The sequence below is a fragment of the Rhea pennata genome, chromosome 3, assembly GCF_028389875.1.
Source record: "Rhea pennata isolate bPtePen1 chromosome 3, bPtePen1.pri, whole genome shotgun sequence".
Lineage (NCBI taxonomy): Eukaryota > Metazoa > Chordata > Aves > Rheiformes > Rheidae > Rhea > Rhea pennata.
Genome location: NC_084665.1, coordinates 20,786,155 through 20,807,410, shown reverse-complemented (window position 1 = coordinate 20,807,410; position 21,256 = coordinate 20,786,155). Strand labels below are relative to the sequence as shown.

The 21,256-nt window shown below is 41.5% G+C and overlaps 1 protein-coding gene across 2 annotated transcripts in view; it reads left to right on the top strand.

Annotated features, from left to right (window-relative positions):
• MACROD2 (mono-ADP ribosylhydrolase 2) overlaps positions 1-21,256 on the top strand; it is an 879,171-nt gene that overhangs the window by 782,648 nt on the left and 75,267 nt on the right. For both annotated transcript variants that reach the window (XM_062571756.1, XM_062571754.1), the window contains exon 9: positions 8,138-8,219. In XM_062571756.1, the coding sequence (XP_062427740.1) occupies positions 8,138-8,219 (82 nt within the window). The remainder of the gene's footprint in view (positions 1-8,137; positions 8,220-21,256) is intronic.

Below are 21,256 nucleotides of genomic sequence, written 5' to 3'. Positions count from 1 at the left end.
TGCCCCTTTCCTGACACATTTTAGTGACCATCAGAAGAAATATACTGAGATATTGCCTTAAGCCCTAGGCTGATTTTACAGGTTATTTTCACTTTTTGGAAACTGAAAAGCTTTTAACCCTTTGACCACAAAGCCAACACACAGGACTATTAACTACCGGCCAGTTTGTAATCTATCTGCATTTACATTAGCAGTACAAGACTACAGTATCTTTTGCAATATCAGCACCATAGTAAATGCAGTGCTGCAAATTGTTCTGTGCTTGGACATTACGGAATGCTAGAACTGTTTATAAGAGAAAGCTCTGGGTTTTTCCCTTGTTCTTGTTTGCTTTTGCAGGGGCAGGGGAAGGAGTGGTGGTCAAGGCATGTGATGCATGGGCTTGGTTTTGATCCTTTTTTTTGTTTGTCATGCAGCCATAAAGTAAATAAGTAACTAGGACAAGTACAGTTTTGTTCCTGGTAATTTGTAAATTCCTCAGAAATTATTATCATAATTTTCTATTTTAAATCCAGAGTGCTTCTTTAGCACAGCCACTCTACTTGGCTGGCAGATGCCTTCCGCACACAAAAAGGGAACAGCTCAGCACAAAGAACGGCCAGCTCCAAAAGGGAGAGGTCTGCCTGTCCTTGAATAATTCACTGTACTAAAAAGGTGCTAAAGATACGGAGTGGATTCACTCAAGGAGAATAAGAAACTTTTAAAAAACAACCAAGGTATTATGGAAAAAGAGTTGTCAGTAGTGATTCACACAGTAAATGGGAGTGTTGAAAGGAAATGCCTGAGGAAAACCGGTGGTGTGTGGCAAAGCCTATGACCTTTGCTGGGGACTATTGGGATTTTTTTTTTATGGTAGCACCTTTGCTGGAGAGAGACTGGGAGAAAAATGCCTGGAGTTCTAGTCTAGTTTGGTTACTCTGGTTCTTCATGACCTTGTGCACATCAAATTTTCATGCTGAGGTACCAGTCCGTAGGTACAACTGCTTACCTGCACTTAAGAGCCAGGGCTAGAAGTATTTCTTTACCAGAAAAGTATTACTGTTGTTAATATGTTTTGGTGACATGGAAATTATGCCATAGCGATAATTGCAGTGGTGTATCTGGTCCCTTCTAGTGATGGGAATAAGTTGTCCTCTTCTGTCGAATATGACCAGAGCAGAACTAAAGGAACAGGAGCAGCAGAGAGGGAGAGCTCTCCTGACCATGTTTCACGTTTCTGTTAGGTATTACTGCTAAGTGTATTGCTAGTGCATTTTGTTTTAGAGGCAGGGATTGTTGCAAAGCCTATGTAACATTCCTCTGAGATGTTGTGTATATTAGTAATATTAGTATTTGAAACTCATAATAAATTTCAGGGGTTTTTTTAATTGCCTTTGAACTTTTAATTATTTTTCACTCCAAGCAAAGTAAAACTCATGAAGCAGGTTATTAAAGCACTAACAAAAACATTTCTATTTCTGTTTTTTAACTTAAGTAAGACCACCATAGAAAAAATTCCACTCTAGTTGTCATAAGCATAAATCATTCTAGAATTCACATGTTTTGTATTATTTCTTCTTTCAATGACTGCCTAAGTAATGTGATGGTTCAAGTAAGAGTTGCATCCTCACAGTTAGTCCTCAGTGGGTAGTTTCTCTTGATGTGAAATCATAATGCTCTATTAATACCATTACTTGCAAGAGGATTGCAGTAGTGTGTTTTTGCTTCGAATTCAAAGAATCTCAACCTTCAAATCCATTAAAATCAAAGAGCTTTGCTCGAAAAAATTACATCTTTCTCACTCCCCTGGGAGGATGGCAGAGGGATCTGGAGCGCCTGTTTGCCTGCAACTTGGCTCATTTGGGTAGCTGCAAATTCAGGTGAGCGTGAATGTGTTTCAGCTCAGGCTTGCAGTGGATTTGAAACTGGGCCAGGTGTGAAGATCTTAAGACTAGGTGAATTGCTTTACAAAACCATTACACAGTTCATTGATTGTCAAATTCACCATACTGGCAGTCTGATATCTCTGTCCCACTTAAATCTTGTTATGAGGATGGAAATGGTGGCCTAAGCTTTACATTTGCCATAAAGAGTTGACTGAAGCTCTTTTCAAGAGTAATCCTGCAATTATAGACCATGATGTCATCCCATAAGGAGCAGTCAGCTAGACTGTATATTTTAATAGTTTCTGTGAAATCAGTAATAATATCAGGAGGCTGAATTTTGATTTACAGTGCTATGAAATGAGCAGTTCTTTTATATGGCCTGAAGCATTCTCTTTTGAATTGAGTGCCTGAAAAATTCTTGGTCTTGTCCGGGATTCATTTCCAAGTGGGATGCAGGAGGCAGTCCTATTTGCCCTTTCTTCCTGGTTGTGCCAACTGCAGCTGGCTGACTGGCCAGACATGGATGATGTTCACCAAAGACAGAGCCCTTGGGGAGCTGGAGCACAGCTGCTGGGAGGGGTAGGGTCTGCATTATTTTACAAACCTGATGTTTCCATCTGGTCATTGGTGGCAATGGGATTCCTAAGGGATCTAATTGGGCAGTGGGCAGGCTGAAAGCGAGGTGCTAAGCATCAAGAGGGGTATTAGCAGCACTTTAAGGGGACACACGTGAACACCTGTATCTTTGAAGTGTACCTCTGGACATAGTGAACTCACTGCATTGGCTTGGTGCAGGTCAAGGAAGAGCCCAGGCAGAAAACCAAAAACAAAGAGGTGGGAGAGGGAGTCCCTGACTCCCTGAGTGAGAGGTATGTGGGTTTCACGAGACCAGAATGAACCCCTGTGCCAGAAGTCAAGGGAACTTCACTTAGTGTGCAGAGTTCAGATGGGACACTAGAAGCCTGGTTCTGAGGTGCATTAAAGCCACTTTTCTTATGATTCTTTGTTTCCTGTGGCTGAGATGCTGATTCCCTGGGAGTATGTTTGGAAAAGCTGATTTCCATGACTGCACCCACTGGTCAGTGCCAGGGCAAGACTGCCCTGGCACTGAAAGCTGGCAGAGCTGCCCAAGCCATCCTGGCTGGATGGAGAGGAAGCCTGGGACTTCAGCCCAGGCCAGCTCCCCCCGCTTACAGGCACTGCACTCAAGAAGATTGAAGGAGGATAAGTAATTCTGAACTGTGGCTGTTAGGGGTATGTTTGAGAAAGTATCTGAAGATTTCGGATACTGAAATTTCCATATCAGAAGAATTTTAATTCTCAAGGAGGCAAATGTTATTTCTAGACATTGCCGAGCATAAGTGCTGAAGCATGCTGAAGTCAATGAAAAGGCTCCGTTTGGCTTCACTGAGTTTAGAATTAAGTCCACAGAATATTTGATAAACTAAAAATGTTACAGCAAGCGTTTGGCATTAACTATTGCCAGATGACAATAGATTCTGATGGGATTAGATAAGTGCGTTCTACAGAAAAGATTTGCTACAAGTAGAAAGAACAGAATGCTTCTTGATTTTCTTTGTTGTTTGTTACTATTAATCTGATGAGGGATGGGGAAACATTTTTACAAGTTACAATTATTTTCTTTTTGTGCATTTTTTGACAAGATTTAAATTACGGTGAAATTTGTTGCCACATATGATAAAAAGTAGTCACTGCCTCCTGGGTAAAAAAGAGCCACCGCCTCCATTGTATCTCTAGTACTAGTCTCTTAACACTGGAGAGACACATGAAATACTTGAAAGTGTTGAAATGCAGTTGCTTTTATTTTTGTTATGAGTTGGGTTTTTTCTCAGAACACAAGGTGGCAATGACATGGAAATACTTGTTAGATAAAATTTTCTAGAGTGTCTTCTGATCAGTTTTTTATTTAAAATATATGTTTGATACGTATAGCTTGGAACTGGTGTACACCTCAGTTGTACCTATAACTACATGTGGCACGTCCTGTCAGTGGTGCATGGCAATACCTCTTTGTAGTGATGTGTAGGTCTTCCAATCCCCATCTAAACACACAGGGAAATTAGGTCAGAGGAACTGGGAGACCTGCCAGAGGCCATAGCAGAAGAACTGAGAAGAAAAAGGAGCTATTTTCTATTCCAAAATGTGTCGAGGTGCAGCCACAGAGTGTAGGCTGCTGCTTCCATAGGTGGCTGTGGTGCAGACATGCCCATGCGTGGCTGGTGGGCTCCCAGCCCTTCCTGCCCCACAGGGCCTTTGGGGAAACTGGTATGTATGTTCAGGTCACTGGGCAGGCAGTGTTGATTTTCTTTTCAAAGAATCTGTTAGGAGGACATTGAAGCTGCCAGGAAGCATCAGCAGAGCCCTGTTTTATTGAAGCCTTGGCTGTGGTGCACGGCTTGTGGTCCTTCCCTCCAGTGGTGAGCAGCTGGATTTGTGGCCCATTTGTCTTGCGTGGGCAGAGCTGTCTCTGGCTGGTAGCGGTGGTGGTGCTATCACAGCAGGGCCCAGCTCCTTAGCACAGTCTGCAAGATGCCCTTGGCAGCTCCATCATGGTGTCTGCACTACTCTGCAAGTGCAGGCTCAGAACACCTCTCCACCTCTGCACCTCGTGGACATGCCAGCCTGCCCATGGTCCAGCCCTACCTGCTGACCTGTGAAGCCACCAAGTCTACTTTCAAATCTCACTAGCCCAAATATGCAAAATCATTCTGCCTCTGCGCCGTAAGTCTTGAGACGGGGAGGCTTTGCAGTCATATGCCTCTTCTTCCAGGCCTCTGCTGGTATACAAGTGAATCCAAGGTGCATTAAGCCATCAACAAGCCTGAAACTCAATAGATGCAAAGTGCTCTCACATTCACTAGAGAAAAGAAAATGAAGTAAATAACACAAACAGGAGGAAATATGTTTGATAGCTTCTTGCACTAAGACTAGCACTGCTGCTCTACCCCGAAGAGGTGTTTTCAGTTCATGAGATTTTGCTGCGTCCTCCAAAAATACTTCAAAATGTCCATCCCACTGCAAAGTAGCCTGAGCCCTCTAAGCCGTGCAAAGCCCCAGCAGTTTACTGGTGCTGATCAGGTGCAGCTAACCAAATCACTGGGACGGTACCCCCTCAAAATTAAGTGGAGCTGGGGAAATGGCATAGGTCCTGAGAAAAAAAGAATCAATGTACTCACAACCTTGAGCTGTAAAGTTGTCTACTAAGTGAACACCTCAAGCAATGAAAGCCCCTTTTCTTGTGTTGCAGCACTCCTAATTTTGGGGTTCTTTGATCCACCTATTCGTAGCTGCAAAGCGAGCAGAATTTAATCAGGCTGTGACAAGGGATGATTGATTCCAATACTGGCCTCCAAAAAAGAGCTGTCAATCAAGGATGAGCTTTAATACCTTCAACTTGCAGCTCCTTTAAACTTCCTCTGCAGTTGAGTGGTCTTCGGTCAGCTGTGGAAGAGCCAGGCACCTACAAAAGGCACTTGGGCACACACGGTGGAGTCTCTCGGGGTTACTCCCCTTCCCTCTGTGAACGGGCAGCATGAAATGTCTAATCAAGTTGGCATTTCCAAACCACATGAGAAGAGAGTTTTCCTTTTTGATAAAGAGCGGCTTTCATAAGCACGGATCCCCAAAGGCCTGCTGAGCTTTTGTGAACCAGCAGGCAAGTGAATTTTGGATTCCCTTGGATTAAACCTTTCCTTATTGTAGTTGGAATGGGATCAGTGAGGACAAGGGTTACTTTCCATACCTAATTTCAAGCTATTTTAGCTGCAGATGTCAGATAAAGTAGTCAATGACTGGCAGGATGATAGAATATGGTTTAATTTCAGATTTACTATCTGCCAACACATGCCATTCAGTCAGATAAACACAGGATTTGAGCTGTCATCACAGTATCTTATACGTACTTAAAAATAGAGCACTTTTTCACACACCAAGAAGAAATTGAACAGGTTTATATATAGGATGTATACAGTCGGGGAGCTAGAAAAGTTTGAAATAGTCTGCTATTTCTAGTGAGATTCCCTATCTTTAAATGAAGGAATTATATTAGGAGAGGTAAGAATTCTCAGGAGTGCAGAATTTCATCATTGCCAACTGCATAGAATAAATAAGAATAAAGAGAACACCTTGAAAAGCTGAAATGCATAAAATGAGAAACATGTCCATAGTGTTTACAGCAGAGAATGTAAGAACCATGTAGAGGGCAAGACAACTCAGAACATCTCTGCGTGTCAGTATACTGCTTTCTCTGGTTCATAAGTTTATGCCTTTGCTGTTTTGTTTGTCCTGCTTCACACATGGTGCCTGTCACCGTAGAGCTTGAATATCTGCTCCACTTAGGAGGTGGAGATAGAAGATGACAATCTAGGATAGCACAAGCACTATTCCAAATCAGCTTTTACAGTAAATACAATTTAAGCATTCACAGTCTAAAGCTTCCATTCTGCAAGCACACCGCTTTATCTAGGTGGAAACCCTCAGCTAGGTGACATGTGGCTTTTTAAATTCTTGCCAGCCTGGTTCTGTATGTTATAAATATGTGGTCACACAAAGGAATATGCATTTTTGGCCCACGTTCTTAACCACTGTTTGGGGTTGTACCAGATTATTTACCACCAGAGTAATTAGTGGAATGGTTTCTTAGGTCTAGCCTGTTTTGTTTATGACGGGTGCACGGGACGGCTTGGTTCCCTGAACAAACAGCGGCGGGCAATTTTCTTGCTCAGAGCAGTGCCACTTTGCTTCCGCAGCAAGCGCCGTTCCCCCAGTGCTCTGCCCTGTTGTGGCTTCTCGGTGCTGCTCACAAGCCTCTTCCTGCCTTAACATCCCCACGACCCATACCTGCATTCTTGGATTTCCTGCCCTATTGCTTTCTCAGGCTGTGTAGTTGGCTTCAACTCAGAGGTGTCCTTTTTAGCAACCCTTAGCATTTTCCAGCACAACTGATTATTTTGCACGCTCTCGTTCCCTGCACTGTTCCACTAGGCTGCTCCAAAATGAGCCCTAACAGAGTGGCTTGTGCTCTCCAGCCTGATGGTAACTTTGAAGCTAAGACTTATACTTTGCTTTGAAGAGCAGCTCTAGCAAAAGAGTTTTCTAGTGAAGGTGAAAATAAGGGAACGAAGTTTTTTTTTTTTTTTTTTTTTTTTTTTTTTGCGAACGCTCCTCCTCCAGCTCTCCTTGTTCAGGGAGGAAGCTGCTGGTCTTTGTAGTAAGTGCAAAGGCATTCTTTAGCTCTGATACAACACATAAGCCTGTTGCCTGTGGAGACCTGAGTATAGCATAATGCCAGCCAAGATGGTGAATTTGCTGTTGCTTGGACTTCATCCCTTTCCGGTTGAGCTCTTGTGCACTTTGGAGAAAAACTTGATTATCAGGTTGCGGATCCCTCAGCCCAGCCGTGGGAGGGTCTGTTGCACAACTCCCTGCTGAAGCTGCGTTTTGGCTGTAGAGGCATTTTGTGCTGTGCTATGCAAGGCTACAGAGAAGTCTTGGGGGCTGTTTTTTAATCTTAAAGATGGCTTTAGAATTCTGTTTCTTTTTGGTTTGTTTGGGTTTTTTTTTGCTTTTTTAGAAAAGCTGTCACATTCAGTGATGTCCCAGGCAATTTATTTGAAATCATTGTGGGGTCTTGTGCACATTATGGGTTGTAGTTTCATTGATATGCTCAGCCTTACTGAGTAGATGGCATATTAAATGTTGTATTTAGCCTATATGCTACCTGTCATCTAATCAGCTTTTGTTTTTGCTGCATTACTGGTTGTATTATAGCAAGAGTAAGTGGTTTCATGTAAATTAAAACTGCATGAAACCTTTTAAAGCCATTCTGAAATACTAAATGGTTTTGCAAATACGTTTGTCGGACAAGGATTGGAAAAAGAGCTCTTTGCTTCCCCATTTTCTCTTTTGTATACTTATTAGAAGCCCCCAGTGCGACTCTTTCATCAAACATTGCATCCAGGTACTCATCTTGAATACCAAAGGTTGCTTATACTGTGCTCAAGAGTGGTTTGCATAAGCAGGAGGTGGTTAACAAAGAATACGGTTGTGAACTGCAATTACAAACACTATTTTGTAAATTGCAGCACAGATAAACAATAAAGTAAAAAAAAAAAACGGCTTCCCATGATGTTTTCCTGCTTGCTTGGAGTACCAAACAGAGTTGAGTTTAAGGTTTCCGTGCTATTATTACAAATTATTGCCAATGTCTATTGTTGCACTCATTTCACCATGAATAATTTTTTTTCTTACAGGTGGATCGTATCATCTTCTGCGTCTTTTTGGAGGTGGACTACAAAATTTTTAAGAAGAAAATGAGCGAGTTTTTCCCTATAGGTAGGTACAGTAATCAAGTGCCATCTGTCTTTAGTAAATAGTGTGGCAGAAAGCCATCATTTGGCATCCTTTTTTTCTTTCCATGTCTAAGCCAAATATTAAAGTGTGAAATTTCTCTAAAGATCAACTGATCCTGGAAAACACGTGCATTTAAAATCTGCAAACCGATAAAACTGCTCATGATATTCGTCTTTGCAAAACCAGGGCCTACTTTTGTATGCTGAGTACAGCTAGTTTTCTCAGTCTCTGTTGTGTCTGTTGTCTCTGCCTCCTTAAGCCTGGTGTGTGGCACTGGGCCTCTATTGACTATATGAAGAAAATGGTTTGCACTAATGTGTACGTCGTTCCTAGTGTATATAGCTCTTCCATGCACTCTGCGTGCTTTTCTCCTTCATTAATGATGCTGGTTAGGGTTTCTTTGGGTTTGAAAAGGTACCACAGGGATTAGAGCCCAACTGTGTCTGAATGAGAACTTTAAACTTGAGCTGTCCCCGTACAAGCATGAATCAGAGGAAAGATGGCTCTCGCCGGAGCACTTGGGAAATGTGACCCATTCATCTTGTGTTTCACACAGGAGGTTACTTCTTGGAACGTAAGAAAACCTGGTAGATAGTAAATTTGTCCACCACCCCTCTTCCTCCGCCATACCTGTGATTTATTTTTATCGCGTTTATCATTAGAAATCTGTGTGCTCTTTTTTTTTTTATGAACCCTCACCCTCTCCTCCCGTTTTACGTTGCTTTCTGTGACATCAATTGTACTCCTTGTGATAGGATGCGGATTTTAGTGTTTTCTTTTATCACCCATTTCTAAAATCTCAGTCGCTTGAGTACTCCCCACACTGTCTCTCTGGTAGAAAGGGCATGGGAGTAAGTCGGAAGTGTACCTTTGATGTGTTGTGAGAGTCTCAGTTAAGTCTACAGGACTATGTTGTCACGGTAGTCACAATGTTTTTTCCTTCACCTTGGTGGTCGCTATAGAAATTATGGTGTTTCAGTCTCATCTCACTAGAACAAAGCTTTTTACAGACAACTTTATAATCTGCGGTTTGCAATGCTTGGCAACAGAAATGTTAAAGACCCGTTGAATAATTCAGCTAGCACAGAATGTGTCCAACTACTTCATAACATTTTGGTCTGGAGCACACTGAATGTGCATTTCAAAGACTGCGTTAGTGTCTCATCCATTTGTTGTGTCACTTTTTGGCATTGCAGTGCAACCCAACACATAGGATAAAGTGGTGGTACTCTATGTTCTGTTGCTGACTCTGCTCCTACCCTTCAGATTAGGGGAAAAAACTCCGCTTCATTGTTAAGGACTTTGAAATCACAGGTGAAGCTCGGTATTGTGATTTTAAGTCTAAAGCCCACTTGGGTTTGAAACCTGAAAGACTAAAAGGTGCTTTGGAACTAAAGCATGGCAAGCCCGAAGGAGAAAAGAGAGGAAGAGGGGAAAGTTGTCTTTTATATGGTTTGTCAAAGTCTGACGTTGTTTAAGTGCTGTGTACAAAGCACCTGTGTGGTTGGGTATCATGGTGTATGAAGGCTTTTGATTGCAATGTGCGCCATTTGTGCAATATATTTATTCTCAACCATGAGAAGTTTTTACAGATTTATTTTGCATAGAGTAAAACTAGCAATTTGTTACATGACCATGGAGGGCTGGTGGTAGTTGGGACCCTCTGAATTGCGGCAGCATTCAGAAGTTTGCAGGTGTATGACCATGCAAAAGGCTGACCTTGAATATTGAATATTTATGCAGCAAGCTGTCCAGACAGAGTGAGATTTTTTCACTTCTCAGCATCCTCAGTTAGATATAGATTTCTATAAGATCTTAGGTCCATTTTCATAGGGTGTCAGCTCTGATTTTTCTCATGACTAATGATTCTGAATACCAGTTTTAATATACCTTAATGGCACTGGTTTCCAGAAGGACCTGAGCATTCACTGGCTGATGAGCTGGAGCTTCAGAATGAACCAGTTTAGCATCTAAACTTGTATCCCAAAATCAGTGAAGGAATTCCTATGGTTAGGTCAGTAGCCAGTGGTTTGGGAGACCTGATTTTCGAGTTTTGTGTCACCACAGACATTTATACGGCCTTAGATGAGTAGGTTAGGTCTTTAACCTGTGAGGAGAGGGAGATAGGAAAGAAAGAAAACTCTCCAAATGTCTCTGTTAATATCCCTGGAGAAGGAATTAGAATCCATCTCACTATCTCATGGACAAGCACCCTGACTATTACTCAACTACTTCAGTATTTTTGGCCTTTTGGACTTTTTTGGCCTCCTGAATTGGCACTTTTCTACAGAGTACCATCACTTTGGCAGAAAGGGCCGAGTTTGGCCCCATACTGAATTGCTTTGGCGTGATAGCTCGAATATGAGGTGTGAATTTGAATATTTGCAGAGGAATAAAGACCTCTCCTTTCCCAGGAGTGCCCTCACCTGAGACCTTAACAGGGATCACTGAAGTCTTTCATGTCTGCTGTTTGTTCATTCTTCCTGCTCTTTTGTGTACTGCCATCTGCATTTAACTCTTACGTAAGAGACTTCTCTGCAGACTCTCCTACTGAAGGATGTTTCGTATCTCTACCAGACTGGTTTCTTATGCAAAGGACTTAGTCAACATGGTTCTCTGTCAAAGAATTAGCAGCTTTCTCTGCTTCTGGCGATAACTTCCTGATAGTTAGATTCTGGTAGGACCTGCCAAAATTCTGCTCCCCCCCCCCCCCAATGAATCTATTCCTGTAGTTAAAAAAAGTCTTTAAGGAAATGTTTACCGTGAATTTGGATTGATAGGATGCTCACTGAATGTTCATAAGAGAGCATAGCACTGGGATATTTCTTTAAGTTTAGAGAAAAAAACACTGAGACATTTTTTTTAAATATGCATCTCGCATTCAGAAACATTATGAAATATATCTGCCTTAACAGATGTGGACCAAAATATTTAGAAAGAATATATTCCTGAGGTTATATACATAAATAGTTATTACTTTAAACCTAGTGCATTAATAAGTCCAAAAAGACATCCAAGTGCTTGAGCTAGTCAAGTGATAATGAAATGAATCTAGAGTTACACCTCAGTGCATTAGAGTGAGTGGAGTATAAATATAGGGAAATAGTTCCATTAGTTGAGTGTGTTATTAAACTTATTTTGCAAGTGAAATGCCAAAGAAATTATTTATGTAGTAGTACTGATATTAAGACAACTACCAAGAGGCTTGTCATTCACAAAATTTAAATATGATGGGGAAGAGGCAGACTTTTAAGTAATTTCGTAACTTAGGAGATCATAGATGTTCGGTAGTAGAGCAGTTGTTACAGTCTCAGCATTTCTGATTTCGCCTCGGTAGTCCCTAGTCTGCACCAAATGTAAGCCAAAGCAATTGCGCTCGCTGGGGAATGCCATGTCAGCTACCATCCTCGTGGTAGCCCAGTAATTTTGGCTCCAATGTGTGGCTCTTGCTCACATCATTGAACTCATTGCTACTAGTATTATGAGTAAGCTTTCCAGGAAAAAAGATGATATTTTTATCTTTTTTTTTTTTTCCTTGGGAATTCATTGTTTCTTCTAATAGAATTCTGCATGGAGTCTAGATTCTAGAATCTAAATTCTAGATTTCTAGAGTCTAGGAGTTCTAGGCATTATTTTTATTGCTGTATATATATTTGTAAGACCTATCAAGAAATGGTGTAAAAATAGTGTTCCTTGAAAAACTAGATTTACCAATATTTACTTTACAGTGATTCTTACTTCTAGGATGCTATTCGTACAAGTAAAATTATGTGCATTTGTAAACAGTTGCCAGTTGGAGTCAATGACACCACATTTTTGTCCTTTATACTTTTTGTACCTAACTGCTTAATATCTTGGGTAGATAAGCTTGTAGGAACCTTTGGCAAATACTTATTTTTCATGATGACTGTTGTATATTATGAAAGGTTTTTCTTAAATTGTAATGCTTAAAGTATTTCTAAATCTACCACCTGTTACCAGTGAATTGGAGAAGACAAGCATTTTTCTGAAAATGCTCTTTAGGCAAAAATAATATCATCAGGGTTGCATACTATGAAGCTTCAATATTCTAGGTTATATTACATTCTTATTGGTTTAAACAGAGTAACAAAATTACTTCACTAAAGCATCACTAAATTGTTAGAGAGTGGAGAGGTTTGTACTTTATAAGACCAATTGATAGATGGAAGATGCAAGCTTTTAGACTGTGTCCTTTCTGAGCTAAATGAAAGGATGCTGAGCCCAAAAGCTTGTTCATTTTTTTTAACTATATCAGTTGATGTTAAGAAAAATGAAGAGAGCAAGAGAGAAAGAAATTGCTTCTTCCTGTGAAACTTTTTCTCTCTTCTATCTTCAGGTTATGACATTTAGTACATTTTCTGCTTTTATCCTGGTTGACAAAAACGTTGTCCTCCCTCTGCAAAGCACATGGATAAGAACCACTCTCTTACTATTAATCCTCCTGTTACTGCAGGAGAGCGCACAGCTTCCTAGTTGTGCACAAATGTGCAAATGTATTACAATTGCAGAGGAAATTCAATGTTAAGAGATCTACCAGGCTTGGAATCAAGTTGGAAACTGTCTAACAGGCTGAATGAAGGGCTTTGTATTAAAAAGGCAGAGCCCTGCACTAATACGTGAGTGAACTCCTAAGCAGCAACTGTAATTTCTGTACTGGTATTGAGAAGCATCACCCTCACCGTATAATATGGCAGACTTCACTGGAACTAAAGGAGTCCTCGGTATGAGCAAAGGAATCATAATTTAGCCCTTAATAAGTAATCTTGTATCAAATGGGTAATTTGTTTGATAAATTTAGCCTCTTTATTTGCATTCACAATGTTCATGAGCAGATCCGTTGCGTTCATTTGTCACCTGAATGTATTCCACAAAATATTTTTCATGGGCTTTATTTTACTGTATGGATAGATGCCAAACGATTTACTGGAAGTGCCTGATATCCTCTATTTGAAACTTCAGCTACGTAGCGATTTGTCTCATAAGTCATGTGGTGTTGGTTCTGGTCTCCTGACTAGTTCAGACAGGCCTGCAAAGGCCACCAAGGCTTTGAATCCCCCCAGAAATGCATGGTAGGAAGTAAGCTTAGGGGAATTTGAAATCCCTTTTAGCCTTCTCTTTCTGATTAAATACTGCTTTGCTGAAAGTTTTGGTTGCAGCTACTTTTACTATCTCAGGGCAGAGTTTTCAGGTTGTCATACTCATCACCGATAACTGCCTATGTGTTTCTGCAGGTTCAAACTACAGGGCAGTCAAACTGTCATCTCCCTTTCTTCACTGCTTTCCTTGACAAAGCTTTCAAGGCAGTGTTGAGTGGGCCAAGCCCAATCTTCAACAGACAATACAAAGTCTAAATCTATGTCCAGACACCTCCTGTGGATAAAATGAAGTGGCTGGGGCTGGGCAGGAGCAAGGGACAGAGCTGGAGGGACTGCTGGTAGTGGCAGTAGGTCAGGATATGGCAGCAGGCTTTGGTCCAAGCTCCAGGGAGATATAGTGTGGCAGGATCTCCAGAAACTGGGACCCATTTGCTGGAAGGAGGGACAGAACGGTCACTGCCATGATCCCCAGTGGAGATATGATCCTTCCTTTCTTTTTTAGGAGACCCAGGTGACTCTCTTGTTTCTCTAAACTGTAAAACTTTTCACTTGTCACTTGGATATCCTGCTTGGCTTTTGTGGCTATGCAGCAATGAGTGTGTGACTTTGCATCCTGTTCCTTTCTAGGCTATATATTGAGGCTTTGAGAGCATTCAGGATGACGGTCTCTATGCCTTCAGAACCTTCTCCTGGAATGCAGTCCCTGCTAGTTCTTTGAATACGTTCTCTGCCATCCTCCTTTGTCAGCCCATCAGCAGATAACTGCTTTTGCTCCCTTCTCTTCCTTCCACATATGCCATGACGCTGTGGCACTTGGGCAATGGCACTGGCCAGCTCTGGCCTCCGCGCCGGCATTTTACTTTTTTCCCCCCAGTTTTAGAACCAGTTCCAATTTCCCTACCTCAGGGAATTGCTGCTTCTTCAGGCAGAGATGAACAGGGTGGCTGGCAGGCAGTGGTGATTTTAGGGAAGTGGCAGTAGACTGGCAGTGGTTTCCTGTGGATGGGAGATGCTGCCTGAGTGACAGACTCTAGAGGAGGTGTCAGAAGTGCCCTCTGCATCCCCTAAAGCTGCCAGTACGGTGGAGGATGTCATCCTCAGAGAACTTCTGCCAAACTCCTCACTGCAGGATGTTACTCAAAATGGCTAGGGAGATGTGCAGCCCTGCTGTCTACCATGACAACTCCTTGTCCCTCAGGAGTGCAAGCTTCAAAGGAAACATCACCTACCTGGGGGACTGAGAGAAGACTGGACACCAGAATAGGATGCTAGCTTTGCTCTAGCTCTTTTTTATAGCACCTACAAATCCTGATAAAGTGCACTGCACCATAAGTAGGATGTTGTAGAAATTGTTCTCAATCCATAAGCCATAATGTTTAAAATATCTGTGCATTTCAAAGTGTCTCTGAAACAACTTATCTCATAAAATCTCAAGCTAACTGGAAGCTAAGGGTAATCATGAAACTGTGAATTGAAGTTTTTCCTATGGCTTTTTATCTTTATCTGCCATGGTAGTAATTGTGCCTGTCCTACTACGCATGGATTTTCTTTCATAGCGCCTTTGGCCAATGTCTCAATCTTGATGGTCTGTAGTGCGGAAGAAGGAACAAGAAGCAGCTCAAGAGCAGTGGTTTGCAGGCAAAGCTTATAACTGATGGCTTAGATACTATTTTCAGCATCTTAAGGGGTAAGTAGACAAAGAGAGGTCCCTAGCTTCTTCTAACATGGCAGTAGGTTTCCGGTACCTAACAAAAAGTTAACGGAGAGTTTCCAGCTTTCGTTTCAATATTCATAAAACTTCCTGGTACAATCCCTTCTGAACTGTTTTCTGACTGACTGCTCTAGAGTTTGACTGTATGCTTGCCGCTGTTGGTTACTTCAAACTTCCTTCTTGGATCTTCTGGTTGTACACGGTTTGATACATGCTTGTACTACTGTCTGCTCTGTGATCCAGAAAATTGTTTGCCTCCTCATTCTTGATGCCAGGAAGGGTATTGCTTGTCTCAAGGTATGGATGGATATTGGGACTATAATCTATTTCAACACTAGTGTCAGGGATATTTGCTGCAGCTCTTCTGCTCTGCAGAGCGAAGTAAATGCCCCCTCTCCTTTGCTCCGGTAGCATCATGTGGACTTCTGCCTTCCCTTTTGTGAGACTGACAACAGGGCTTGCTGCCAAGTCTTTAGATCTTGGGGGGAGATGGCCGTTGGCACATGGATGTTGACTGGCTCCACGTCTCCAAGCTCTCAGTGCCTGGGGCGCACCTGGGCCAGGGCCAGCATGAATGCAGTAAAGTGGCAAGTGGCAAAGTTGCTCGTGAAGACATGGAGGTCATACAGACACAGGACTCCCTGCACTATGCCCCAGGGAGAGGCAGTGGAGACCATTAGCAGTTACAAAGGTGAATACGAAATAATTCTTTATGGTTTCTTGTAACAGAAGAAGCGTGAGGTATCCCAGCAAATGATGAATCAGGATCAAAACAAACGAAAGGAAGTGATTTTTCAGCCAACATGTAGTTAGGGTGTAAGAATGCTTCCTATGAGGTGCTGTGGAGGCCCTACATCTTTAGGGTTAAGAAGCAGATTAGCTAGACCAACACAGGGCTGGTCCAACAGTGGCTATTAATCACCGTAGTCTAAATGTAGCCATAGGCTCTGGAGGAAGCTGGCAGGGGAAGGGAGATGTATTGCTGTTCTATGTCGTCCCTGTCCCTGCACATTTGCTCCTGCTTTCCTGTCAGAGGCAGGCTGCTGGGGTCAGATGCCTGGCCCCAGAAGGTGAGCAAACACAAGTTTTTTACACCTTTTTTACATCTTTTAAATGGATCTTTTCATCTTGTGGCATTGAGTAGTGCTGCATCACGTATAGAGCATTCCAGATGCATTTCATGTTGTGCTCAAAAATATACTATTCTCTCTGGTCACTGACACAAAGTAACTTCATGTGCTTGAGTGCTTCTAATTGCAAAGGATGCAGTAAAATTCTTGCCTGTCTCATTCAATTACCTCTGTCTTCAATTACTGATGAGATTTTGTTAGGAGTCTGTATTTAGAAATGTATCACCATATAGCAAACATGCCATTTCCTGTGCACACTGGCATACTCACTTTAGTGAGTATTTGTGTAAATAAAGCTCTGTGGATTTCACAGATTTCACTGTTTTGGGAGATGAAGGAAGTAAGGATGTTTTGAAATAGGCTCTTTCTTAGAACTAATGCATATTTTCCCACTGAGTGCCCATTCCTTTTATATAAGGTGTAAGCATCTGGGAAATAGAAATCCAAATCTGATCCTGGCTGTGAGCAACACTTCCTCGTTGGAACAATGTTGTCCAGTTCACTTGCAATTGGAATGGAAGCTACTGCGCAGCCTTTGTATGCAGCTGAGGCTCATATGAGTATATGTATTTTACTGCAGATCAAGTGATATGATGCACGAAAGAAACCATCTGTATGGTGACAAAAAAAAAGTGTGTAACTTCTTAGGAGTCTGGTACTAAGGGTTTCTGTTTGATAGGGCTTCAAAAGCTACAAACATATTTTAAATTCAGTGAGACTCTGATATTGTGGGACTGATGTAACTAAGCAACGCAGGAAGAAAAATTGCACTGATGCTGCAATAGGGCCAGAAGGTACACTGTTTATCAGTGGAAGTTTCCTATAATGAAAACAGACTAACCAAAATTTGATCAAACTTGCTAGCATCAGATGAAGTTTCTTATAGTGCCTGTTGCTCTGTATGCAGGATTACAGGATACAAATGCCCAGAACAAAACAAAACAAAACAAAACAAAAGTTCTATTTCTTCTTCCAGTTCGAATACCAAGCCAGAAGAATGTATTTTTCTTGTTAAGAGTCTTTTTGTTTTACCCTTTTCTTCTTTTCCTTCTTCCAACTTATGTGCATTGGGCATGATGGAAAGCTTTATAGCAAAGATATTTTTTACAAGTTGACATGAAAACTGTCAGGCCTGGGTTTAGTTGGTCTCATCTGCCAGAGATTTCTAAATCTACTTTCCTTCAGAGAAAATATTCTTTTTCCATGCTATGAGTCAGTCAGCCATATTCTGTCAATGGAGAGCTGAGTTGAATGAAAAGAAGCCAAAGAGGCAGTGAGCCCCTAGGGTATTGTCTTCTTTAAGTCCAGGGTGTTGTTTTGTATTTTACCATGTTACAAGAACATTGACTCTTTCAGGTTGAAATGAAGAGACAGTATACTACTGTGAAGATCCTGTTGGGTGGCAGCAATGGTCCTATCCTATCAAAAAGAATGGATTTTCAATTACTAAGAAACAGAAATGGACACAAGGCCTATAATTAAGAAGTTTCCTTAAGTTGTTAAGATGACCACATATATAGTTGGGTGAAGGCATGGATAAAGTCTAAGGAGAGGTATGGTAAAGAAAAATATGGGAGAGTGGGTGTCCAGTTAGTCTTTCCCACTAATGGCAACTTGATATTTTTGTGGTTTTAATATATTTTGGCTTTACTGCAGTAGACTGGTACCCTGGCCCATGCTGTCACCCAGTCCAAGATTTGAAACTAGAAGTTTTATATTTAGCCAAGCAGAGACTGCCCCCCAAATTTTCCTCAGTCTCACAAGAATGTTGTAGCACACATCCTCTGTTATTCCCATTGAAACTGTACAGGCAGATCATGAAGTCCTCACTAGGCCAATGCTTCAGGGCAGGAACTTTTTTAACAGGACACCTATTTTTGTACAGCAAATAAGCTTAACAGCATGCCTGCAGCTGTCGGTGCTGAAAGGGTCTATGTTTTCTTCAGCTTTCTTTAAAGGCGTCAGCAGTATGATTGCCAGCCTGTCCCTCCCTCCTCCTGTGTGCCTCTGCCTGTCTCGTTGGTCTGTTTGCCAGTGCGGGTGGGTAGGGGCTGCGGAGGGAGCTCTGAATGTCAGGATTTTGGCCCAGTCCTGCGGTGCTCACCCAACCCTTCCAGTGATTACGTTCAATAGACGGAGTGGCGCTTGCAAGAAGGAGCACAGAGTGAGCTGCATGTGTGGGCTGGAAATAAGGGAATGGCTGGAAATAAGGAAACAGATGGAGAGTGCTGAGGAAATGAATAAAAACTAAAGGATGAGACAAGGAATCTGAGGAAAGACAGAGGAAAGCAGAAGGAGGCAGAAAGCTGATGCTAGTGTGTCATGCTGCTGGGGAGCACTAGGCAGCTGGGAGGTGGCCTGTGAATGTTGATCAGAAAAAGGAGTAGCCTCCCACAGCTTGGAACCAGCTCTTGTGTAAAAGCTCTTCAATGCATGCACAGTTGAAAAAAAAGAAAAAAAAAGTATTAGCATTGTGTTGCCTCTGCACGTGCTAACACAAAAAACATACAAATAGAAATACGAGCAACACAGAGGAGGCAGTTTAATGGTTTAGGGATTAGTGGAGGTGCTTAGAGCCTTTCACCTCTCTGTTCCTAACATAAATCTAACACAGACTGATGGTCATCTGGCCATCTGGCTTGCACTTGCTTGTATAGAACAACTAATGAGACAGAGAAAGAACCTGATCAGTGAGGCAAAAGGTAAAAATCAAGCAGGTATATGACAGAAGAAGTCGTCCTCTCCTGTTTCAGTAGGAGGAAGTGCAGTGCGATTGCTCTGTTTCACAGAGCTTGGCAGGTAACAAGTGAGGGGGGATGGCAGAATAACAGACATCCCTTGATATATGTATCTACCAGGGAGCCTGTCACTTAAAAAAATGTGTATGCTCTGAGCAACTTACACCCAAATGCAAAGCTCTGTGATCTTTAGAGATGTAATTACCCCAGATAATATGAGAGTTAGAGGGTGTTTCAATCACAGATTAATTGTTACCTGTAAATTATTTTATACTTGACAGTGTTCTCTCATACATCACCCATCTAATACCTTAATTTTCTAGACTATAGCCCAATTATAAGCTGGCAAATTTTATAGTCTTACCCATATGATGCATTTGCAGTAGGTGGCTTCCTTGTATCCCAGGCTTTCTAAATAATAATGGGAGTTTTTTTGAAGGTATGTTAACCCTTCCAGAGAGTCTGCCATCAGTTGTCCTCTTGCTCCAGGCTGCAAAGTCCAGCATTCTTCTTCCAGAAGGTCTTCTTGCATAGAGCTCCCCAAATCCAGGGTTTTAATGGGGAATCCATGTGGCAGATTCCTGTTCTGCTTTCCCAGGCATAGGAATAGCCAAGAATGGGCACACACATGTGCATGCACCCACACATGCACTAGAACATGCTTTCCTATTCAATGAATTTTTCAAGAGGTCTTGAGTAATGGGAAGAGTTATGCAGGACCTCACCTGTGGGCTGTCAAGTGTGTAAGTTTGGGCAACTAGTGCTGACGCTATATCTTTAAAGAAATGTTACTGGCATCACAAGAGATTCACTCTTGGGCTTTTCTTGCAGTTTTATTCAATTTTGCTTTGTGATTGGCAGAGTCTGTGATAAGTATATTTAACCCAAGCAAACCTCTAGAAAGCTTCATGTAAAAGGGTAAGAACATGCATGGGGAACATGGAAAATAAATGTAGGTATTACAGATTTAATTTATAGCAATCTTGGCATTGGTTTCCCCTTAGACTAAGCATGTAGAGCTTCAGGAAAAGATATTTTTACTTGCTTTTACTTCTTCACAGCGAGTAACCAAGAAACTACCTTTAGTGTCATTCATTTTGTGGGAAAATAAATGTGCTTTGGCTATAGATTTCTAAAATACTATTTTTTTATCTAAAATAATTGGTTTTGGCATAGAGCTCTGACAACTAAACATGGTGTTTATCACTCCAGCCAGCCCCACCAAGGTCACTGAAAGAGACTGCTTTACATTTGACAGGGAAGCACTTCCACTAGGTGCATTAATGGTGTGAGAACAAGAGTTATAGACACATGAAATGACTGAGGAGTGCTGTGTGCCAAAACAAAACTCAGATACAGTCTGGGGTAGAATTTTCAAAAATGACCTAGAGATCATGTCACAGAAACAGTTAGGAGCTCAATCCCTGTTTGCAAAAGTGATGTAAGGAGTTCACTGCCTTTCAGCAAGACTTAAGTTCCTTTTCCCAGAAAAACAGCCCTTAATTCACAATTAGTTCACAAAAGCAGTATTTGCCACTTCATAATTATACTGCATAATGACTTCACTACTTTTTAATAACATCAGATTTCTTGTCTGTGTCCATTATCACCAGCTTAGAAGCTATTCTGTTGCTTTGGGAATTTCATATTCCAAGTCACTTACTGAACTATAATTAAGAAATTCCACAGAAGATCAGGTGATGTATGTATGTTAAGATATTATATTATGCTGATTTAGTGTGAAGTCTTAGATTAATTTGAAATTTTATCATACTGGTTTCATTATAAATGCTTTCATGGAAAGAACGTGTTATTGGAAACTGAGTAATTAATAAGTTCTACATTAACCAAATACTTTCTGAGTGATTTGTTGAAAAATTTCAGGACTCTGGTCAAAAAGCTTGGCTCTTTTGAAGTCGGCGGCCCAGTTCCCATTGGTTTCAACAAGATTTTTCATTCCTTTTTCTCAAAAGATGCTTGTCCATACTCCTTAAAGCTTCTATATTCAAATTCATGTTTGTACTGTAGGGGTTGATGTGCCTTATTGAATCCCAAAGCAATTTTTTGCAGAGTAAGGAGAAAGGAAGTAAAATGTGCAATTTGATCGGAATGCTTTGCGCAGGACTGAAGTGTATTCAAAAGAAATGTAAGTTACTATCATTAGTGACTTCTGAAACTTCTGCTCTCCAGACCACGTTCGAATGTGATAGGAGGAGGAGGAGGAGAGGTATATATCCATCTTCTGTTTTGTCACAAGTCCCCATGAAAATTCGCGTGTTTTTAGTGCTAGTAGCTGGAATGCAAACATAAATCCCGGTGAAGG